The sequence below is a fragment of the Colletotrichum orchidophilum genome (assembly GCF_001831195.1).
Source record: "Colletotrichum orchidophilum strain IMI 309357 chromosome Unknown Scaffold_5.1, whole genome shotgun sequence".
Taxonomy (NCBI): domain Eukaryota; kingdom Fungi; phylum Ascomycota; class Sordariomycetes; order Glomerellales; family Glomerellaceae; genus Colletotrichum; species Colletotrichum orchidophilum.
The window spans coordinates 118,701-142,212 of NW_019172961.1; the positions used below are offsets into that span (position 1 = coordinate 118,701).

General features: G+C 52.1%; 7 protein-coding genes across 7 annotated transcripts; 3 read left to right on the plus strand and 4 right to left on the minus strand.

Moving 5' to 3' along the window:
* Nucleotides 1-469: 469 nt before the first annotated feature.
* Nucleotides 470-1,935, plus strand: CORC01_00939 (aspartate aminotransferase; the record flags this gene model as incomplete). The annotated part of the gene is made up of 5 exons (XM_022612595.1): nt 470-646; nt 713-1,197; nt 1,253-1,649; nt 1,707-1,812; nt 1,865-1,935. The coding sequence occupies 5 exons, from the start codon at nt 470-472 to the stop codon at nt 1,933-1,935; spliced, it is 1,236 nt and encodes a 411-aa protein (XP_022480756.1).
* A 618-nt stretch (nt 1,936-2,553) lies between these two features.
* Nucleotides 2,554-2,830, minus strand: CORC01_00940 (uncharacterized protein; the record flags this gene model as incomplete). Its single annotated transcript, XM_022612596.1, has 2 exons — nt 2,554-2,697; nt 2,762-2,830. 2 exons carry the CDS (start codon nt 2,828-2,830, stop codon nt 2,554-2,556), a joined length of 213 nt encoding a protein of 70 aa, XP_022480757.1.
* Nucleotides 2,831-4,407: 1,577 nt separating this feature from the next.
* On the minus strand, nt 4,408-7,582 carry CORC01_00941 (uncharacterized protein; the record flags this gene model as incomplete). Its single annotated transcript, XM_022612597.1, has 2 exons — nt 4,408-6,949; nt 7,167-7,582. 2 exons carry the CDS (start codon nt 7,580-7,582, stop codon nt 4,408-4,410), a joined length of 2,958 nt encoding a protein of 985 aa, XP_022480758.1.
* Nucleotides 7,583-8,764: 1,182 nt separating this feature from the next.
* CORC01_00942 (uncharacterized protein) lies at nt 8,765-9,948 on the plus strand (the record flags this gene model as incomplete). Its single annotated transcript, XM_022612598.1, has 2 exons — nt 8,765-8,956; nt 9,133-9,948. 2 exons carry the CDS (start codon nt 8,765-8,767, stop codon nt 9,946-9,948), a joined length of 1,008 nt encoding a protein of 335 aa, XP_022480759.1.
* Nucleotides 9,949-10,434: 486 nt separating this feature from the next.
* Nucleotides 10,435-12,312, minus strand: CORC01_00943 (uncharacterized protein; the record flags this gene model as incomplete). Its single annotated transcript, XM_022612599.1, has 3 exons — nt 10,435-10,641; nt 10,701-11,722; nt 11,793-12,312. The coding sequence occupies 3 exons, from the start codon at nt 12,310-12,312 to the stop codon at nt 10,435-10,437; spliced, it is 1,749 nt and encodes a 582-aa protein (XP_022480760.1).
* A 3,672-nt stretch (nt 12,313-15,984) lies between these two features.
* CORC01_00944 (uncharacterized protein) lies at nt 15,985-18,075 on the minus strand (the record flags this gene model as incomplete). Its single annotated transcript, XM_022612600.1, has 1 exon — nt 15,985-18,075. The coding sequence occupies one exon, from the start codon at nt 18,073-18,075 to the stop codon at nt 15,985-15,987; it is 2,091 nt and encodes a 696-aa protein (XP_022480761.1).
* Nucleotides 18,076-21,561: 3,486 nt separating this feature from the next.
* On the plus strand, nt 21,562-23,220 carry CORC01_00945 (cytochrome P450; the record flags this gene model as incomplete). Its single annotated transcript, XM_022612601.1, has 4 exons — nt 21,562-21,606; nt 21,680-22,201; nt 22,279-22,975; nt 23,039-23,220. 4 exons carry the CDS (start codon nt 21,562-21,564, stop codon nt 23,218-23,220), a joined length of 1,446 nt encoding a protein of 481 aa, XP_022480762.1.
* Nucleotides 23,221-23,512: the final 292 nt, after the last annotated feature.

The window sequence follows — 23,512 nt, forward strand, 5'->3', positions numbered from 1 at the left end:
CGACGGCTGTCATTACCAGACTGAGTTAGTGTCAATATAAAATTGTTTGCTTTTTTCTGGCAGAATTCCATAACCATGGATCGGACAAGATGTGCCTACTTCCGCGAGTCCGCAAAGTGAAGCACACCCTTGACAAAAGAAACCCTTGCTTGCCCCTTGCCAGGCAAAAGGAAACTGGGGAAGGCGGTGTGGCGTAACCCTTGTATCATCAACCCAATCGCCCTGAAATCCGACGAACAAATGCCATTAATCTTTGTTTCTGTCACATCCCTGGGATCGGGAGTCACATTCGGCGGTCGGAGCTCAATATGACGATTGTTTGTTCGTTCAACTCCCCATGTTCACACATATTCGGCGGTCGGGCCACCATGTGGGAGGCTACCATAAGAACAACGAGATCCCACGTGTTCGAATGTTGTGAATGGCTTCTCTCAAACACACCGCCTGAACCAAATCACGCACTGCAACAATGGGTTCCTTATTTATTCAGTCACATTTCTCTAGCCTAGTTGAGGCTCCCTATGACGAAGCTTTTGTTGTTATGCAATCAGTTGCTGCAGATAGAACCTCTGACAAGGTCAATCTTGGTCTTGGCGTCTACAGAGACGACGATGCACAGCCGTGGACGTTGCCGTCTGTCAAAAAGGTGTCGTACTAGCCTAGCCGACTAACTTTCAGTACTCGACCTAACGCTGATAACAATTTGCTGTAGGCACAAGCCCGCATTCAAGATAACCACGATTACCTACCTGTCGCGGGGCTTCCCACATTCATCGAAGCCGCGAGGAAACTCCTCCTTGGCGATGTTCTCGAGGCAGTCAACAGTCGCTTGACCACCGTACAGACCATTGCAGGATCCGGAGCCATTCACATGGGAGCATTATTCCTGGACAAGGCAGTCAGGCCAGAGAATGTTTGGATCTCGGATCCATCGTGGGCAAGCCATGAGCAAATCTGGGAGAATGCCTCCCCAAGGACTCAACGAAGGTTTTACCCATACTTTGATCACAAGACAAAGTCGTTTGACCTCGAAGGCATGACGAGGACACTCAGGCGGGACGCGCGACAGGGCGACATCATCATTCTGCAGGCCTGTGCCCACAACCCAACGGGATGTGACCCAACGCAGGAGGAATGGAAAGTCATTGCCAATATTTGCGAAGAGCTCGGGATCATTCCCTTTTTGGATATTGCCTAGTCAGTACCGTGACCTTTTGACACGTCTGCAACGCCGCTGACCGATCCCTTCCAGCCAAGGCTTTGCATCCGGCGACGACCATCACGATGCCTGGGCCGTCCGTCACTTTGTCGGCAGAGGAACCATGGAGGTCTTGGTCGCTCAGTCCTTCTCCAAGAGCTTTGGTCTGTACGGTCATCGTGTCGGCGCCCTCCACATCTTGGCACACGATTCCGCCGCGGTTCCCGCCATCCGCTCGAACCTGCTTCAATTCATCGGCTCCGAGTACTTGACGCCTTCCGCCTGGGGTGCACGGATTGTTTCGACCATCCTCCATGATCCCGAACTCACAAAGGAGTGGCGCCAGGACTTGAGAAAGATGAACGCTCGCGTCAAGAGCATGCGGGCGTTCCTGTTCGTCGAGCTCACAAAGCGAGGCACACCTGGCTCTTGGAGACACATTATTGATCAGGTACTTGCAATATCAGGTTTAATCCTTTACGGTTGCTTACACTAACATTGTATGCAGATCGGCATGTTCTCCTACACTGGTCTTACTGCCTCTCAAGTCAAAACCATGAGGGAGCAGCATCATATCTATCTCTTGTCAACAGGGAGGGCGTCTATATCAGGATGTGAGTACAAGATTGGTCGCTGTCGTGGCTGTTATACTGATCTTCTCTGCAGTGAATAGCAAAAACGTCTTCAGGGTTGCGGAAGCAATTGACCACGTCGTACGAGCGGAGGCAGGCGTTTGAATTTCTAGGGATATCTTTGGTATTTGGTAAGTATTACTTGGGCGTTGGTACATGGTCATGTTTGGGTGGGATATTTGTAGCATCGCATTGTTTTCATCAGCAACATGCTGAGAGTAGAAATCGAGCATCCGGTATGCACAGTTCTTTTATTTACCAAACACAGCCTCCTTTGTCGATATTATTAAAGTCCCGAGCCGATTGCGAGACATATTGCCTAAGCTCTGCGGCGTTTTAGATACCGTATGACTGCCATGGCTCTGTCGTGGGTGGAAGTAGGCTTGCTCTGGTATACCTACCCATAGTACTGATCGGAAAAGCCCAGTTGCACTTACACTCTCATCAGATCAACGACATTCAAAGCCCGTGTCAGCCAGAGGGAATCAATGCAGGCAGAATCAGTCCTGGTCATGATGATCACAGCCAAAATGAAAGTAACAAAAGAATACCACTCAAGACATACATGTATGCTCAGAGTTTCCAAACAACGGGCTCTACGGCAGGCACGTTGGGAAAAGATGTCTTTTTTATCCTCGGATGCTGTATGAATCTAGGCTATCCTGACAGTCGGGATCGATCCCCCCCGTATTCCTTTGCCAAAGGACCGCTACCTGGAGTCGATCATTGGCTAGGGTCATCGCAGCCCCCGAGCTCGAAATTGATGTTGCTGAGGGCACAGCCAGAGTCGACAGAGTCACGGCAGGCTTGGCTCTTGCAGTTTTGTTGCTTGAACTGTTCGCGGACGCTGTTTTGCTGTTTCGAGGCCTGATTTGATGCCAAATTCAACCCCATGCTCCTTGATACCCGTTCCTGGTGAGGTGCTACTTACGGGGACTGCGGCCACGAGCTGGCTCATGGCGAACAGAGCGACGCAGATGGAGGAGATGCTGAGCTGCATTGTGGAAAATAAGGTTTAGTTGTGAAGTGGAAAAAAGGTTGAGTTGTGAAGTGGAAAAAAGGTTGGCCGGCAACAGATAGAATAAAAAGCTGTAAATAATATGTCAAATTGATAGCGAATTGAAGTAATGATCGACTGAAGATTTGCGAAGATTCACGAGTTTAATATAAAGTTCCTTCTTGGGCACGCACCAATCCCACCAGAGTGTCAAGCTTGCCGTCAAGCTTACGTCTTGCCAATTGAATCCACCTGTGTGATCGACGTTGGTGGCTCGAAACGTCAAGTGCGTCTGGGCTTCTTATCAAGCTCGGTATGACAATGGATGCCTTGTCGACCTCCTGAGCTCATGCCGGCGTGGAACGACATATCGACTGCATCTTTGTTAGATCAATAGTCGAAGAAAAAAGTCGAGTCTTGGCCAAGAAATTAATCTTTCGGCTTGTGCTAGTCGTACAATTTATACATGTACATGTTCATAGTGCGGAGTTGACCAACGCATGCGTAGTGCAATAAATGTCGGGAAGACTTGCTTCCAGCCCAACAGGAAGGCAACAAAGAGAATGAAGAAAATACACCAGATTGCATATCATCTGAGGCTACCGTGACTCTTTGCGAGACGAGCTACTTTATCTGGCATCAGAATGAAACTTGGAAGAAGACCATACCCACGTGGAATCCCCATCTCGCTGTCTCACCACCTTTGGAAACTTGAGATGACAGCGGCCGGGCCCTAACGTTGGCACCTGAGCATGGGCGGGGACCAACCCAAGTGTGCTCGGTATGGCCGAATGGCTGTGGCAGTTTCAGAGGTGCGACTCTCTGAACCAGGGTGCCTATAGCGTGTGTTCGCTGGCTTACTGTTCCAGTGGGGATGGGTACACCAGATCCAAGACAGTTATCACCTGGGCGGGGAATGGAAAGCTGGGCGGTCTCAGGTAGTTTTAATAGGCGCTCGCCCAACTTGAGCATGGTGTGGGGAGCACCATGTTCGCCCCCAGGATCCGCAAAGGCATGGAGCTCGCGGTGGAATTGCGTTGATTGAATGTACACTACAATAGAGGTACAGTGCTAGGTAAGGGTACCCACCAGTGGTCAGCGTGCGAAAAGAAGAACAGTCCATGTCTGCATATAACGCTCCTCTAGCAGAGACTTGCTGTCACACAAGCTATGCGCGTCGACGACCTGGACCTGGCTTATACGGAGGCCGCGAGACTAGGTGAACAGATGCTGGGGGTTCGGCCGGAGAGGATGGGTATCATCGTAAATGACGGATACTGTCGACAGTAGCGGCCAATGAGGCCATTAAGATTATCAACGACAAAGATCCATGAGCATTATTTAAAGACAGCTAATCTTTTATCTATGACTTGTGTTGGCGAAGTAATTAGAGGCGCCACACACTTGGAACACTGTGATTAAACTTATTCAGCAACTTCTACTTACATGTACTTATGATGGATTACCGCATCGCATGCCAAACCACTTCCCTGAATTTCCAAGACGCGACACAGATGAGACGTAGGGATCATTTCCATCATTATTCCCGCCTCGAGCTTTCAACCCTGTAATCAAATATATCACGATCGCCTTAATCGTTTGGGGAGTCTTTCCAGCGTAGATTCCCGTCCGTGACGAAGAGCCTTCTCAGAACCGATCAACCGTGCTAGGGGTTCGCTGACATGGGCGGGGCAGCCTTGTGATATGGCCAAACCTAGCTCACTCAGGTCCTCTTCTCTGCCACGACAGTGCAGTATAAGTTTCTCCAAGACAGACATGGTAAATGTGGCTCTCGGCGGGTCGGCTGCTAATCGTGCCAAGAGGCCCTTGAGTTCGTTGCAAAACGACGCCAGGATGGACTCGTCTGGTTGTCTTCTCGCCAGGTTCCCAAAGGCGGCATCGACGCGTGAACCGTCCTCGGTGGCCGCCGGTTCGGGCACACCCAGACTTGCGCCTGCTCGCAAAAATGAGTCTAGAGTTTTGAGATAGTCTTCGAAACATTCCTCGCAGAGGAACTTGGATAGAGCGATATCCAAAAAGTGCGAGAAGACGGTGCGCGCCCCCGAGCGGTCCAGCAGAGGTTTGTTGGGGTCCGCGCCGTGCGCCAGCAGGCGGCTAAAGGTGGCATTCTTGAGGGCGTCGTTCCATCGCAGGGCAGGGAACATGCACGGTCCCGACAGCGTGTTGAAGACGGACATGGTGCTGCGCGCGAACAGGACCCATGGCGAAGGTGCATCGAGTGCGCCCGCGATACTCCATTCGCGCGGCAGCAAGTTTGGGTCCTCACCACGGCGGAGAAGGATATCGAGGACGTTGGATGCGGGTGCCGGACTCTCGCCACTGTCGCGGGACATGGGCACAAGCGCTGCGAATAGGGGTGACTCGTCGAACACGTCGAAGAAGTCCGGCACCTGGCGCATCTTGTTTGCCAGATACGGTGCCAAGTCGTGCCGGAGGAGTTCTTCGCGGAACAGCACTCTCGCATCGCAGCCGCGAGAGTTGACGCCCCTCACAGTCACTTGGCCGAGGCTGACCATGGTCACGATGGCTGCCTCATACTCGTCTAGCAGCTCCTCGACCTGCTGACTCTGGTTCGAGCCAGGTTGTTCTGTCTGTTTCAGCGCTTCAGACGCGTAAAGTAGGGCTTGGTTCAGATGCGCAATGAATGGGCCGCTATTCATCCCTCGCCCTTGCCTGATGATGTCTGCGACGAGCGATTTGTCCTGACGCGTGGCTCGAAGAAATCCAAGATATGCAGCAGCAATGGAGATGAAGCCATTGTAGTCAGCCGGGAGCTTGTTCCGGAGATAGTCGCCAATATCTTTTGTCGAAACGAAGTCCTTTACGGTCCTATGAAGGAATTCGACTCGGTCGTTGACAAGCTTGAGCAGTCCCTTTGTCTTTTCGTTGATGCTGTGGATGGTTTTCTCTCTGCGCAGGGCAACGCCTTCCGTGAGTTTTGGCGTTTCCATCTTTCGAGAAGGCGAATTGCGATCCTCTAATTCTCTTTCCAGTTGCCAGTAAAGATCAATGTGAAGCGGCTCCAAGGCATGCACCGCGCCCTGCAAGATGCCTGCCATTTTGCGATGGTCGGTAGGATTCACGCTGTCCAACATATGCTGAAATAAATGATCCAAATCTGACGGTAGTTGGCTAAAGTGTCTGCTCAGGTCTTCGAGTCTCTCACCATTCGAAAGACCTTCTCGCAAAGACCGCGTAACGAAGAAGGCCCAGAGAAACACCCCGTCAGCCTGAGTCACGATTCGGTTGACGAGCTCAGCCTTCTCGAGGGTAGCATGTTCGGATGTCTCGAGAATCCAACGAGGATCAGCCTTTAATTGATCATTTACAAACTTTCGAATGTCGTTCCGTGTTAGCTCGTGAATATCAAGGCTTTCCTGGTCCTTGTTCCCGAAACTCCTTTCAAACACGGGCCATCGACGGCTGGACAAACACATCTTGATGTGGGGAGACTTAGCCATATCGAGGAGAACCTGACAGAGCTCGGCGTGGTTGCTGTCGTACTCGTCTAGTCCGTCGATGAAGAAACACATCTTTAGCGGGACGTGATCGGCCGTTGCCAGGGATCGCAACGCGGCAGCAAGCTCGAACACGGACCAAGGTTCGGCAGCGGTCTGCCATCTTCCAGCCTTGGCGGCTGCCCATCGAGTAGGGCAGGCCAGGGACACAGCGTACGGATGTCCATGGAGCAAGTCATAGAGCAGAGACTGGAGAAGCCCCTGCCACGATTTCTGGATTGGCGTACCCGCGATCCAGAAACAGTGCGCTGCAATAGCCAGCGTGTTGGACGGGCCTGCCCAGCGCGCCAGCAACTCCTTCGTCCGAGCATGTTTGGTGATGAATTTCATGAAGGTGGACTTGCCAGAGCCGGGCTTGCCTGAAATCCAAAAGGTTCCGCTCCCAGAGAGGAACCATTCTGACAACCGAGAGTCAAAGGCCCATTGGAACGTATCCTGGTGGGCTTGCGAAATGGAATCTAGGCGAGCCGGTCGACTGCTGTAATTCAGACTCGACACAATCGTATCGGCGAGCAAGGCGTCCTCTGACTCGGTCAACCTAGCGAGCAGGACTTTGAGTTGTTTGACGTCGGCCTCCGAGTAGCTTGCATTTGGATCCGTCAGTTGCTTCTGTGCTTGCAATCTCAAGTGTTCCAAGTCACTTGACATAACATCGATTCGGGATTCATGCTCTGGTCGAGCATATCGCCCTTCACTCTCTAATACTTTCAATGATTGACTGAGTTGGGATAAACGAGAGCTAGAACACACAATATTAGAGAGTCGAGAATGTCTGATAGCGATGGTTTCACACTGCGTACTTTAGAATCAAGACGACTTGACGCGTCACAGTAGTGTTGAGCCGAGCAGATTCGTCCTTGTAGTGCGTGTCCGCCAGCCGAGATCCCAATACGTCCCGGGTATTTCTCTGGCCTCTTGGCTTCTCGGGTGATCGTCGTATGATGGACTCTACATTCCGCAAAAGCGCAATGGAAGCATCCCGCAAGAAAAGCAGATCTTGCAGCGAAAGCGGATTCCCTGCTGGCTCAAGATCACTACCGGGCAGAATCTGCCTCTCTGACAGAGCGATGGTCAACTTTTCGAGAGTGTCCAGGTTGGTTTCTTCATTATTGCCATTCGGATGTGCGATAGCCTGAGCAGCTGAGACAATCTCTGTAATGAAACTTGTTGCGCTTAGGATGTGTCCCGCGGTATCGAGGGCCGCAAGGGCGTCCATCGGAGCGACCAGTATGACTACAGTTTCACGTTCGGACGTGTGGTGGAAATGATGTGTAAGATTCTAGGACAACTACTCACCTTGTGTGCGGGGTGGGCCGAGGGAGGGTAGAAAAGACACATTTTTACGGACACTGATAAGGAATACCGGGCTCGCCCAAGCAGCGACCGAGCAGCACGCGGAGTCATGAGGATGCGCCGGTACGTTTCTTGGCTCCTGTCATGCAGGACAGGCTGGGCGCAGCACGCCCACTCATAAGGCTGACGGTTCATTTGTCTTTGCCATCACAATTGGTCGTCGATACCACGCAAATGGCCAAATGGGTAAGGTAGTTGGCGCTTGTGGGGCTGGATTATTCGTGGGCTCATTGCCCTGATCTGATACATGTCAGCATACGTCCGTATGGGAACTAGCTATGCGCCTGACATAGCAGCGGGGAATAGGACCATGATAGAGACAGAGTGATAAGTGGATGGATTCCACGTACAAAATAGATTGAGAGGCTTCAAGTTCAAACAACAAGGCACCTGTTATGTGCTGTTTACTATACGTGATGTTGCATTCCTCTCAACTTCAAAGTGGTATTTGATTCTCTACTCCGGCATTCCTCGCTAAGCCACAACCAAGATCATAGTGCCGAAAAGTGAGACAAGAATTGAACGGTGAGATGAGAAGCGCTCAGTACTTGTTTAAAAGTCCGCCCAACTCAATGCGGAGTTTCAAGGGTGTTCATCAACGTTTATCCAGGGTCTTTGATAATTTCGTAAGGCCACCCAATGGTGGGACGCGAGATATGCTTGGCGGGTAAGCATGACTACCTCAATGGGATGCACACTGCCAGTGAGAAGTAACTTGGTTTATAATATCTCGTCTGACAGGAGGAGAATCGTCCGCAACCTGTACGTCTAGGGTCCACCTCGCATACGAATGAACAGAGCTTCTGGCCATTTAGCTTCGAGATATCAACCAAAAAAGATCAGCTTTTATTCCTCGGCCGAATCGTGAGCTCAAAGGTTTTAAATGTTTGTATGCACCGTCTTCATCTCGTCCAACGCCTCGTCGCTTCATCAACGCCTCAGAAGGAGGACATCACGACACAAACAACGTCCAGGATTCCAATATTATTGAGAATAAGTGAGAACCTGGGTTTCTGTACAACCTCGGGCTCAAGAGGTAGCCAGTATGTCTCTCGCCGGGCTGCGCAACATGCGCTCTCAGTGGTTTCCACCACAACCGACTTTCACAGAGCAGCATGTCCCATCGCAAAAAGGTCGAGTATTCATCGTCACGGGCGGCAATGCCGGCATTGGTTTCGAGCTCGTCAATATCTTGTTTGCAACTGGCGCCAAGATTTACATGGCATCGCGCTCCAAAGTGAGTCTCAATGGGCAAACCCAATACTTTGGAGAGTTGTCAACCACCCCCCTCTCTCGGGCTGTTTTTACCCCCAAAGGCTTTTTCTATCTTGGTCTTGTCTAGTCTCAGTCATCTGAGTTTTGTAAGTTTTGAAAACCTTTCTTTCCAAGACTGACCCAAACGGCCTGTTGCAGGAACGCGCCGACAAGGCAATAGAGACCATCACAACCGCTACCCCAGCACCCAAAAACCCCGGCACCATCGTCTTTCTCCCTTTTGATCTAAATGATCTCGAGAGCGTGAAATCAGCCGCCGCCTCATTCGCGCAGCAAGAGCCCAAGCTCCACGTCCTCTGGAACAACGCCGGCATGGGCGCTCTGAGGGGAGAAGAAGGCGCCAAGACAAATCAAGGGTTCGAGCCCATGATCGGCCTGCACTGCATCGCCGCCCAGCTATTCACGCATCTTCTCCTGCCCCAACTCCGTGCGGCAGCGGCAGAAGCCCCCGGTGGTTCGGCCCGGGTCGTGTGGACTTCGAGTTACATGGCGGAGTCGACGACTCCAGAGAACGGCATCGACTTTACCCTGCTCGACGATGGCACGCCAGACCGTTCGCGCAACTACGCCGTGTCGAAGCTCGGTAATTGGCTGCTAGGCCGCGAGATGGCTGACCGCTATGGTGCCGATAACATTATCAGCGTCATACAGAACCCTGGGAACTTGAAGGCTGGCTCGTACAAAGGCGTTCCGCCTTTTGCCATGTTCTTTATCAATCGCGTCCTGCACGAGACCAAGTTTGGTGGCTATACTGGGTTATATGCCGGCCTGTCCCCGGAGATTTCGCTTGACAACAATGGCGCGTATGTCATCCCTTGGGGACGAATTCGCATCGACGCAGATTGCCCAAGAAAGGACCTCATCAGGGCCATGAAGCCTGAGGCGGACGGGGGGCTTGGCCATCTCACCAAGTTCTGGGACTGGTGCGAAGAGCAATGGAAGCCATTTGTCTAATGTTCAAGTTGAGCAACGAGTCTTGCGGGGACGGGAGGTTGCTGCGCCAGCGCTCGTCATTGTTGAATTGAGGGGATGACTTGCGGTAGAAGCGACCTTATCAGATGCATGTTGTTCAGCAAGATATTAGCATCTAGGACAAAAGCGTTGAGTCACTTTATCATTGATACAATTAGAGATCCATCCAAGACTCTCAGTGCCAACGAAGATCTTCTAGACGCCTTCTTTCATCATTGCAGCACATTGCAGCAAAAAGCTGCACGATAACGGGGCGGAATCGGGTCAGGACCCGAATGTGTGGACAGGCCGGAGTTATGTACAGGCCAATCAAGGAGCGCGAGGGCATGCACAGGAGGATCCGCATCTACACCACCGAAAGGAACGCAAGGTACTCGCAAGGTCTCAAAACTCTTGGCATTATATAAAGTATCAGGGTATCTATCTCGGCCGCAGCCAATTCATTATACATAACATACATTTGAGGCTTTAGGCGGCAAGCTCCTTGTTCTTCTCCTCAACTTCGAACTCGCGGGTCGGCTGTTGCGCCTTGCTGCCCCAGCGACCCATGAAGAAGTTGCCCAAAGATTGGGTGGTGTTCCTCATGTTCATCGCGACAATTTCACGGGTGGGCTTCTCAAAGAGGAGGTCAATGTCCTCGAGAGTCTTGTCCTTGGTCTCGGGCATGAAGATGACCTGTGTGATGTGTTAGTCTGCGTTTGATGGATGATTCGAAAGATTGGATGTATTTTTACCTGGTAGAACCATCCCAAGATGGCGATGCCTCCGTAGAAACCGAGAGTGAGACCAGTGCGGGTCATGGCGTCCTGCATGGCGGAAAAGTTGTAGGTGACGACGAAGGAGGACAGGAACAGCAGACCAGAGGATGTGGTCATGCCGTAGGATCGAAGGTAGGTGGGGTAGACTTCAGAAGGAACAACCCAGGTGAGACAGGCGTAGCAACCAAAGAAGCCCATGTAGAGGACCAGACCAATGAGGTAGCAAGCCACGGCACCGGTCGTGTTGGTCGTGGTGGGGATCTGATAGCTGGCGCCAATGATGACCAGGCCGACGAAGAAGCCGGGAAGCATGGCGTTGGCCCAGAACCGACGACCAAACTTCTCCATGTAGAAGCAGGCGGGGATGGTACCGATGAGCAGGGATCCGCCACCAACAAGAGACATGTAGGTAGCCTTTTCGTCGTTGAAGCCAATCTGCTGCATGAGGATGGACATGTAGTACATGATGGCGTTGACACCGGTAAGCTGGCCGAGGAGAATCATGATGTTGGCGTAGACCAGAGCACGGCGGGCGCGGGGGACGGTGATGAAGTCCATCCAGGGGTAGCGCTTGTTCTTGGCGCCCTCGGCGATCTGCTGCTTCTCGTCCACGACGGAGACCTTCATGACGAAGAACTCCTCCCTGGCCTCCGGGGTAGTGGTACCGCGAATGCGCTTCCACACCTTGTAGGCTTCGAGCGTGCGGCCCTTGTGCATGAGGTAACGGGGAGACTCTGGCAGGAAGAGCATGCCGGCGAACATGATGGTGGAGAAGAGGAGGGAGGATCCGAGAATCCAGCGCCAGTTGCCCTTGACGTGGATGAAGATGGCGGCGATGGCGTAGCCGAGAACCTCGCCGAGGGCGATGTTGAGCTGGTATAGGGAGACGACGTTGCCACGGATGCGGCGCTCGGCGGTCTCTGCGACGTAGACGGGGACAGTACCACCCTCGAGACCGACACCCATGCCAAGGATGACACGAGCGGAAACAATCATGCCTTTGGGAAATTGGTCAGCCAGGTTCGGAATAGACATGTACTCGAGGGATGGGCATGTCGATGGACTCACCAAAGTTCTGGGCGCCGGCGCAAAGCGCAGCACCAATAGTGTACAGGATGCAGGAAATGACGATGGACATCTTTCGGCCGAGGTATTCGTTCGAGGGACTGAGGATGATGGCGCCACCGACGGCACCGAGAGGCATGGCAGAGTTGACGAGGGAGTTTTGGCGGGTTGTCAGGCCGAGGTCGCCCGGGAGGAAAAGGTTGGCGCCCGAGATGAGAGACTGGTCGAGACCGGACAGAAGACCACCCATGGAGGCAAAGGCGACAATGAGCCAGGTGAAGTATTTGGTGTTGGTAAACTCGAGTTGGAAAAAGCCCTTATTCAGACCACCAGCGGCCTCCAACTCCCGGTCCATGCTGTCGATGAAGGCGTCCACCTCCCATCCACCGGCCGCGGCGATGGCGGCGGCGTCCTTCTCGTTGACACCGGGAAGAGCATTGGCGAGGTTCTCGACGTGAGCCTCGTTCTGGCTGTCTGGGTTGTGTTTGCCCGAAATCTTCGGGGCGAGTGTGACTCCGTGCATGTTTGTTGTGCGTTTTCCCGCGCGGTCGCGAGCCAAGACCTCGTTTAGACAAAAAATTGGCCCAAAGGGGTAATGGCAGATAGATCTGGTTTAAGGCTGATGCTAAGAAATGCGGCTCTGATGGTCCGGAGGGAGGGGGGAATATAAAAACACCTGCCAAGCATAGACGACTAACACCAGGACACTGGGACGAGCCGGGCTTTTAAATCACCCTCCATACTCCAGACTCCTCACGACGACACACGACGACACGCTAGCAGATGAATAATAAAAGCGGCCAATATTGCACGCCAGCCAACCCGGAGACGGCATTGATGGATATGTGGATTCCTCGTCCGACTCTCAACGTGCCTTTTGTCTAACCTCGACACCAACATCGTCATCCGAAATTTTTGTCTGGTGTTCGTGTGGAGACCTGGAGAGAAAGGGCCGAAGTAAGAGCGGCCACTGTCCGCAATTCCAGGCCTCTTCTCCAGTGGAGAGACCCCAGGAACACGCTCTTGGAGAACATTAAGCAGGCTGGGGCGGGGGGGGATTTCGGGGATGGGAGGATGGGAGGGTGGAGGGCAGCTGCTGCGGGCGCTGAGCTCTATTGCCCTTGGGGCTCCAGACTTTCTCACATGCACAGCGTGACCATGGGGCGACGCGGAGACTGGGTTGCAGTGTGTTTGGCCCCCCCTTTGCCCCCCCGGTCCCCCTGGCCCCCCTCCTCCGGGCCCTCCCCAGGCCCCGGAGATCAGGCCGCGACAACGTTCTTCTTCTTCCCATCTGACTCGCGACTCCACATCCGCGCAGGATAGTGTTTGTGCGAGACCCGCCCAGAAGGGGGGGGTGGTTTGACCGAAAATTCTCCCGGCACCGCGTCCTGAATCCACTCGGTGACAGTCCGAACTTTTGAAAGCCCGCACCCGGTCGTTCTCGTGACGACGACGGAAACGTATGTATGGAGTCTCCGCGTGGAGAAAGCAGTTGTTAAAATTTCTCCCTCTGGGGATTGGATTGGGGAAGGTTTTTTTGCTGGGACTTGAGCGCAATGTGGGCTGACGTCAAGGTCCAGCCAGGGGGCCGGGAAAATCTAGAAGCGGCACATGACGGGAACAGCTACTCGTGTGCTCGTGTTGTTGCGAGCGAGCGTGAGCGAGGTCCGGTCGCACTCGGCCATGATATCCGTGGAATAACGACAGTTGGTATCCTTTTTTTCATTGTTTTTTTTTTTCAGATCCTTTCTGAAATTACCCCTGGCCAAGATCCTGGTCTTGCTGTATCTATTACTTTACAGAGAACGTGGTCTGACACATCACCACGTGCTGGCACCATTTCTCCTTCGGGACCACCAGATCCCCCCATCGTCGTGCCTGACCGCTTGGTGGCTCGTTCCTAGCTCCCGCCAGCTACAGGTCCCGGTCCGGATGCGAAAGCCGCATTCTTGGCTGATGACAAGAAATATCTCGCCGGCTTGGCGCTCCGTGAGGCGCCAGGGGGGGGGGGGGGGGGGGGGGGGTCCGCCCCCACGGCGGCCGGGGGCGGGNGGCGGGGGGGGACGCGCGGGTGTCGGGGGGGGCAAAACAAGATGGCGCGGGGGGGCGGGGCGGGGGGGGGCGGGGGGGGGGGGGGGGGGAGGTTGGGAAGTCGACCTGGTGGCAGCGCCGCAGACAGGCTGGAGGCCGCACCGATCGAGCGATGCCAAGTCGGCGAGCAACACGAGCTAGTCACGCTAGTGTAGATGCACTGACAAGAAAGCAAAGACTTCCGACTGGTGCTAGCCCACGATGAGGCCTTCTAGCTCGTAGACCGGCACAGCAAGACCCATACGAACTGGACCACTCACCCTGTTACAGAGCGTCGCGAGAATTCGTTCGTCCCTTTTTGGCGTCGCGACAGGGCTCTCCTAGGCTTCATGTGGGGGGGCACGAGAAAAATTGGCAAGATTGCAAATATCAAGGAAACGATGCCTGAAAAACCCTGATTTGTAGCGCTCGAGACATGGGTAACAATTGGTGCGACAATGACACGTTCTAGAAGCCCGTCGACGGATCATTAAAGTTGTCGAATCAAGCTTTTATCCCATTGACCCAAACCACCACTGCTTCCTCGTTGCCCATCAAATCATAAATTTGTTTGTTTGGATAGACTTCCTCTTGAAAGTTGGGTTTCCCCATGGGCTTCAAAAAAAAAGTTCTGCCCGAATTCGCCCGGCATTCATGCAACCCACAAAAAATCCCATCTTTTCCCCTCACAGACCTTTTGAACCCCCGCGAAATGGAACGGAGCAAGCATGGCTGGGTCACATCAGCAACATGTGGATCATTCCAATCACGTCTCATTGGGCCTCTGACCCCTGCAGGCGGTGTCCGCAAGTCCGAATAGATGACTTTGACCTTCAGCCGTTCCATCGTTACACCTCAAGTCTGCATATGCGTTACCGGCGACCTGGTCACTCCTTCTTGACAAGATAAGGAAATGCCATCCTATCGTTTCCCCGCCGGACTGCAATATTTCTAAGCACACTGATCGATTATCAATAATCGTGTTTGTTGATCTGTCGCCGTTGTGGCTTCACGAGTCAGACTACAGTGCTAGCTCTGCCGATCCTGGCGCACCAAGACGAACTTGCCACCGTTGGGCGTCTGCAGAAAATGGACTAAATATTCGGCACTACGAATAGGCCTCGAGGTAAAGCCGGCGCTACGTGTGAACTATTTGTGAGCCAGGCGACACTACAGGTAGATGCTCTCCATAGAAACGAGACCTACTGTACCCAGTGCAAAGAGGACTACCATTTCTTTCTCACCTTGAGGGGTAAAATTCCGGGGATGTTCAAAAGTTGCCGTGGAAGCTGTTACTGCCATCATACGTTCCATCTGAGCCTCTTGAACATGATATGCGCTTCACCTGCGATTCGAATGGCTATTTAGAATAACTGCTTCTCGTGTGGGGGGGATTTGTTACCGAAAGCCGAAAGATCCAGCATGAACAACGAAATTCCCGCAAACATCTGTGGCGAGTCCGAGGGATTCATTCCTTAGACATCGCGGAATGCAATGCTGCGGATTTCAGAGACACTGTCATTCCCGCATATAGACGAATCGGTATGCGTCTGCTTCGTTCCACCCGTATTTCGATTTCTGAGCACATTTGAACCTACCACTTTTAGCTCGGCTGATGGAGGAAATACTTCTTCCGTTTGCAACTTCCGACCCTTGATACGGTTGTTAGCTATTAGCTAAAATGTCTCAAGGGTCTCAATCCTAAAAGTTGCCGAGGCGTGCTGGGCTGGCGCTAGGTTTGAGTGTCGTTCATCTTCCGGAGCTCTCGTTGGCCCACACTGCATGTGTATAGATATATAACTACGGGTAGTCTCCTTAGCGGAAAGAGAGCAACGTCAACTTTGCATGCTGTACAGTTGAATCAATACACCTTCTTCTTAAAATAGTAACAGACCCTCTGGGGTACCTTCTTGATCCAGCTGCTGGGTCTCATAGCCTACCTAGCCTAGGCTAAGCCATAGAGAGACTCTTTTGCATTCAATTATAGACAATATATCAAGGTAAGAGTGAGATACTCCCCGAGTCAAAATGCAATCAATCTGCTGTCAAATGGTAGCGTATAAATAGTCGTCTATAACACATCATGTGTCATGCATATCTCGATAGCGCTCATTACACCAAGCCCCTAAAAGTACCGATGCCGTCCTGTCTGATCGATTGGTAAAGAATCGTCCGCTTCATCCAACACCAAAGTCATCTTGAGCTCATCATCCGCCTTCAACCTAACAATCTTCTCCCAGACTTTGGAAGATGTCGCCCCTACACTGGCATGCTTCATACTCTCGTCACAAGACGGCGGCGTCTGCAGCAAGAGGATGACAAGATCCTGCAAATCTGCCCAAGGGACCACACTCAGCATATGAAAACGCTTACCCCTGAATACCGCCCCAAAATACTCGAGTACCCATCCTACCGCAATCGAGGTGCCGTATGCCGCAACGGCTCCCAGGTAAATGTACATCAAGATTTGCGCAAACATCAGAGTGCCGCGCTGCTGCCCCGTGCCGTACCCGAATCTCTCCGCGTGCAGATCAATGTGGAGCGTGGTATCAAAGCTTTTCCTTACAGTCTCGAAAGAGTCCTTGGCGACCGTCGTCACGCCTCTATACTCAAAGCGGTGATGTGTTGCGTTGAACGGCGTGAACTTGTAACTCCCGCTCTTGACGCCGTGTTGCTGATTGAAGTTGAGAAACGCCAGTTCCGTGTCGTCCTTCTTGGTGATGACGCCCGTCGTGGCGCCAAAATATAGACGCGCGAGACCCTCGGTCAGGAACACGCCAAACACCTTGGCGAGGAGAGCCTCGGCAGCCGTATCGTTTGATACGCTTGACACGGGTGCGAAGAGGAATCGCGTGGTGCCATTAAGGCTGTCCTTGGCGGAGAAGGTCGACACGATGCGGGACAGCGCCGTCGTGTTTGCCGAGTTGTCGGCGAAGGCCCAGGAAGGGTTCAGATGATGGAGCCACTCGTTCGAGAGCGGGATGCTGTGGACGTTTGGATTTTGCATAGTACTTGTCTGAACGTTACGGTACAAGGCGCGCATGGAATCGTGATCGAGACTAGACTGGAGGACGTCGCTTACCTTTGGGTCAAGGGATAGAGTCGAAGGGGCCCAGCTGGCGGATAGAGTGCAGAGGTAGATGAGATGCTCCTCCACCTTCTTGTCTCTCACTATTGTGGAGTTTGGGAGCTGTCCGGTCAAGAAGACAACTGAGATGTTGTATTTCGGGTTCCAAGTCATGAAGTTTGTGATCAGCGAGTCATCATCAAACGCCGGGTCAGTCATTATGGGACGAGCGTACGCTTTCCCGTGCTTTTTGACACGATCGCAGTCGACATTGCCGTAGCAGTTGATGAAGTCGACAGGGTAGTAAGCCTTGTCCTTTGATTCCCAAAGCGTTTTCTTGTTGTATACATCGCATTTGGACTGTACAAACGGCTGATGAAGGGAAATCGAAACATTGCCGTGAGACGACGATCTGGTAATGAGGCGGTAACGAGACTCTTCCGAGATGGCACCAATTTTGACATTGTCGATGTATTTCTGGAACAGGCCGATGCTTGCCATGAGATGATGCGCTGGGGTTGTGCTCAGCGTAGCTGAATTAATGGAGGGCTCGTCCTGAGTCGATAGTAGATGCCGGCGGATATCGGATGATGTTGATTGGAAGGTAAGGTTATTAGTGAGGTCTGTCGACCCGAAGCTGGAAATCCAGCTGGATATCTGCGAGAAGCCCGCCGCTGGGCAACCTTCCTGGTAAACGCCTTCGAAATTCTCGCATTGGTAAGCCGCCATATGTACCGGGGGCGGTTTCTTGGAAGAGGCGTATTTTGCCGTGACATAAGACGCAAGCTGTAGCTCATCGTTGTCAAAACCGGAACCGGTAAAGTTGTACCATCCCAAGGTAGGGACAAGCAAAACTGCCGATGCTGGGCCAACGACTGTCGACATAACCGTCGTGAATACGAGAAAAGAGGCAAGAAAAAGGTCCCAGCCTTGCAGTAGATGAAGACCATGACGCCTGAATGCCGATGTGCCGAGATAGTACAAATCACCAGCTCGGTAGCCGCCGGTGAGAAACCCCAGACGTACGCCACTCGTCATGAGACGGCGGCGGAACATGGACAGCATGATGGCCGAGAGTGAGGCAACAATCAATATCTCATGCAGTTTCGCTGCGAGTTGCAAAACGTTGGCAATGGTATCAGGGTCCATTTGACGCCCATTTGGACTTGGACCACGATCTGAGTACCAGTAGATGTCCAACGTGCCCACGGCAAGGACGGCCCCTGTTGTCGCCAGAGCGGGTAGATGAACGAGCCATCCGTAAGATAAACGAGACCAGCTTGTTCGCGAAATGGTTTTTGCGTGTCTCCATTCGTCACAGATAGGTTCCTTCTGCGCCGGCTGTGATGAGTCTGATTGAGTCGAGAGACGGCTGGTTGAAGTGTCATTTCCAGTCTGCGCAGTGCAAGGTTGTGTATCGGCAAGCGGTATGAACGCTGAGAGATCTTCCACACGAACGGCTGGAATATATGAAGTGGGGATATTGGACGACACCAGTAGAGTTTCGCGCTCATCTGAGCTGGTTCTACTGTATTGTAAAGGGAGTTCTAAATGCGGCGAGCTCATCACGGCGTGTTTCGAACAGAACGTCAAGGAAGACACAAGTAGAAATGAAGCATCCAAGGTAGTCAGAATGCCGGTCAAGATATGGAGGAAACAAGAAACGGGACATTTGGCAAAGCTCGAAAGTGTCTAGCAACTACTTATATATGGAAAAAGGATAGCATAATAGGGGTCTCACAAGCAGCTTGCCAAGAAATTCAATCAACGAATCCTACTTCGAGATGGGACACCAGGCTGATTTTGAGACATCTAAGCCAGTCTTGTGCGACGATGCCTCTTCGACCTGCGTGCCTGCCAACCAATGCGAGATTTGACGTTGAAGGCGCACGGCAGCCTAGTGTAGTTAGACATTTGCCACGTACTCTGTGGTCCAGGGTGTGAAATGTTGTCTAGACTGATCTGCTGCTATCCGTCAAGTAATCAGCTGTTACGACTTCTGCAAAAAGCAGGATAAATCTTTTCGTTGTTGCCTGACAGGTACTACTTGAAATCGGTGACGCCTTGCAATCTGCTTACACGGCCGTTTTTTGACCTCTCAATTGAGTCGACAAGAAGTAAGCAAGTTGCATGGCACGCAACAGCAAGGGAACCCAAACACATGTGATTTACTCAGGTATTACAATACGGCCATTTCGCTCCAACTCTCACACGACTAGTTGATTCCAGAATTGGAAATCAGACCCAGTCTCACAGAAAATCCAAGATGGGGATTGAGGGCTTTCAAATTGGTATAAAGGCGGAACAAGACGACGCAACAAAGGGCAATAGTTAGTAATTAAAGAACAATCACCAGTTGCGCAGTTAATTGAAATGTCGAAATTTCGGAGACGAAAGTAGCAAGTGTGGATTTCCAATGCAGGATTCGTCATTTCGAGCCCGGAATCATTGCTAGGATTGATTCAATGGCACTTCACAAGCTCAACAGCTGATTAGGCGATGCCATCTACAGGCCTGCTATCTATAGCAACTTCTTTCAATGATAATCACGGCCTCCTTTTCTTTCTCTTCTTTGGGCATCCATAGTCTCAACTCACATTGCTGCATGTGGCCTGACAGATTGAGTATCCTTGAACCGGTTGCTGGGGTCATAGTCACCTGTCAGCCATTCCAGTCTCCCGAGGTTACTCCCTGATTATAGCTCAGCAGCTTCGGTTCCCCTTACCCGAGGTCAGAATCATTTGTGAATGTTCCCCAGTGGCTGCTCGTCAGCCGGCTCTGAATGCTCTGCCTGGAACCCTGAAGAAGCGCAAATGCGTCTGACGGGATTGAGGCTCTGAGAAACGCTGTCCTTTAGCTAAAAAGAAGCATCTTGTCTCTGAGAGTAAGCTGTGCTGCGTCGACCAGTCTAGAAAGAGCCGAGAAGGCTCCCTCGTGAAAGTCCTTGTGCATGTACCAACACACCACTGTCAGCTGAGGCGTGTTCGGCTTTCTCTCTTCTCGAATTGGCTACGATGGATCATCCTTCCACTACTCCATTTATCGTGCAGGTCGGCTACCGCTGCATGTCAGCTCGGCTATGCATGTCTCACCATCTAACATCACTCAAAGGTGTGCTCAATCGCACCAGTTTCTTGGCTGCGGGACCACATTCCATGTCTAGAAACAACTTGTCCGCTTCTTACGAGTATCATGCCCCATCGCGTCGTGTAACAATTGGCATGTAAACGAATTTGTATCTAACGCGACCAATTCCTTGAGACAATGTTCCCAGTCACTGGCTAGTCGGATAAACGGATGAGAACCGTTCGCTACGTTTGTGCGATTGAAACACTGCTATCGCATACGCAAAGAGTGGAAAGCCTCATGCACATACTGATGTGAGTTCAAACTTGTGCCACAAACAAGTAGTCAGCCTCATTTGCGCAGCCATGGGGGAAAGTAGGCGATGAAACATTTTATCTCAAAAGTAGCGAATGCGATGGCACGCCCGCCAAATCCAAACTATCTGCATCGGGAGCTTCCCACCTCTGTGTATCATCCTCTGTTCCCAAGGTACTTGCCGAAACTCCAATTGAACTCTCTCGCGGTCCGCGGCGTGTCTCTCATGGCCTAGGCACCTCCACTCGTGCCGTTTACTACGCAGCGAAACAAAACACTACATTTACAAGGTCGTTCTTCCATGAACACTTTTAGAAACAAACTTTGATGTCCGGAGCACATACCACTCGCGGATAAGCTAAATCTTTATGCAGGTCAATCTTAAATAGGAATTTCCTAGTAAACTTTCTGTCGCTCGCGGTCGGTCGGAAAAGCTCAGGCGTATTCGCTCCGTGCAACTTTAGCCCTATCCGATGTAGATGGCCAATGTAGACTTTTTTGTCATCCACGTAGCATCAACTCACCCGAGTGAAGTTTGAGTTAACGAGACCAGATCGATTTAAGTTGAAAGTTTCGATCTACAAGTACGGGGCGCAAGGGTGGCCTAACTCTACCTGTCAACGGTGATGAAGACGGACAAGTAACGCACCACTTTCTCGGGTCATAAATGGCCGAGAAAAGATGAGCAAGTCGGTAATAATTAGACACAAACTGAAAACAATACTCTGCTTCAATTTCGCCGGGGAGCCGACGGACACCTGAACGGACTTTCGCTACCTCCGTCTTTCAACGAGCGGAACTAGCGGGTGCTGTATTTCATCTGAAATCACAAAGAGGGCTACTGCAACTGGTAATTCTAGGGATGATTCTTTTGATTACAGGTACGTACTGTATGAATCGTGCGGGTGGGAGTGTCAGACTCTGTGTCTGAGCTTCAAACCTCGTAGACCGGATGACTTCCGCTGTCCTCCCGTGGCCCCAGCGTTCCCTTGTGCGCTGACCTGACTGGCCGAAGCAAACATCCCGAAGCAACCGTAGAACACGCATCACGCGTCAGTGTCGTTTCACTGTATATACGATGAGTTACGGCTGACCAATATTGCTGGCCGGTCGAGTTGGGGGATTCCGACGAGCGTCGATAGATTCAGCAAAGTCCGGGTGGGGGTATAAAGAAAAGTTGATGGAGAGTTGGTCTACACCAAGATTGCAGCCGTTCTTGCTAGTAAAGAGCTTTTTTTTTAATTTGATACGAAGATGGATTTACTAAAAACAAATCCCCTTTACCTTGGTGGTGCGCTTGTATGCGTTGCACTGGCTGCGGTATGGTATTGTGATTCGTGTCCGTGTTCTAGACTAACAAGGGTTCGTCTAGTACGTCTATGCCGGCCTCACAAACCCACTGTCGAACATTCCAGGGCCATGGTATACCAGGTTTACGACACTACCATCGACGTTCAAGGTCATCACCGCACACCATCCAGATTGGATCCATGATCTCCACGCCAAGTACGGGCCGGTGGTGCGATACAGTCCACACGAGGTCGACATTTCTGATCCAACAACATGCCAACGGATTCACAGTGTCAAGACCAATTTCTTCAAGTCGCCATTCTACTCTTTGCTCATTACAGACTCCTCTAGCGTCTTCAACGAGATCCGTCCCGAGATCCACCGCAAGTACAAGCGCCTGTTGTCGAACCCCATGTCGGAGACTGGCTTGAAGACGTTCCTCCCTCGCATTGACAGCAAGGTTCGCTTGGCCATTCAGCGTATTAGTGACGAGAACAAGGCCCGAGGCGCGGCGGACATTGCAAAGTGGTTCATGTTTCTTTCCTTTGACGTGATTGGCGACCTGGCCTTTGGCGAGTCCTTTGGCAACCTGGAAAGCGGCAAGGTATGTTGCTACTTGACTACAGAATCTGATTAGGCCGCTGGGAAACTCCACGTGCTAACAGTCATGGCACCGAACAGAAGAATCGATCTGTCAACGATTTCATCAGTCTTGGTTTTGTCGGCGGCCTACGGTCCATGTTCCCAACCATCGCCAAAATCTCACTCTACCTCCCGATCCCCGTCTTCAAAGAGGCTACCGCCATCCAATACCGCACCTTTGACTACGCCCAGGGCGCTCTGGATCGCCACGCCAAGCGCGTCGAAGAGACCGGATCAGACCCGAACCCGACCGTCTTCTCCAAGCTGTACAATGCCGGCGAGGAGGAGACCTGGAACCCCATCGAGATCCGCGACAACGCCCAGGTGTTCATCGTCGGCGGCAGCGACACCACCGCCAACTCAATGATCTATCTGGTCTGGGCGGTGTGCAAGATCCCAGAGATCAAGGCCAAGCTCATGAAGGAGCTCGACGCCCTGCCGGACAATTATTCTTACGAACAGCTCAAGGAGCTGACGTATGTAAATTGGATTGTCAACGAGACCCTGCGGCTCTATACGGCGCTGCCGTGCGGGCTTCCGAGGCTGGTGCCGCCGGGCGGCGCGGAACTCGCGGGGCAGTTTATTCCCGAGGGATTCACTGTCACGACTCAGGCGTACAGCCTTCACCGGGATGAACATGCGTTCCCGGACCCGTATCGATTCTACCCCGAGAGATGGGAACACACTACACAAGAAATGAAAGACTGCACCATGCCGTTTGGCGGAGGTGCCAGAAGTAAGTCCCCCGAATTTCATAATATTGACCGTCGAAAAAGCCAGTGCTAACGCATGGGAACAGCATGCTTGGGGAGACACCTGGCACGCATAGAGCTCCGTCTGATTACAGCCAGGTTCTTCAAAGCCTTTCCAAAAGCAGTCGTATCTGAAATGGAAGGGATGTGCGACAAGGATATGGAGCCGGCGTTGCATTTCCTCATGGTTCCCAGTGGTCATCGATGTTTGATAAAGCTCAACGGTTGAGCATGTACATGGCATAGTTGTTGTAGATGAAAGAATGCCAAGAATCCCTCGGGTTTGCTTAGTTGTACAATAAACATCGTTCTCGCGAAACGGAGTGGAACTGAATCAGGTCCGCAGGGCGTAATAGCGGGGCTGGAGCTGAACAGGTGCTGGCTTCGGGACCCCTCGCGGGAGTACAAAAGACCCGGCAGGCTGCATATCTCAGCAGGCTTACGTGAGATGATGACAGATGATATGGAGGCTCTAGAGTCGATGGATCCATAGGAGGCTTAGCCGACTTACTTATCGTGCT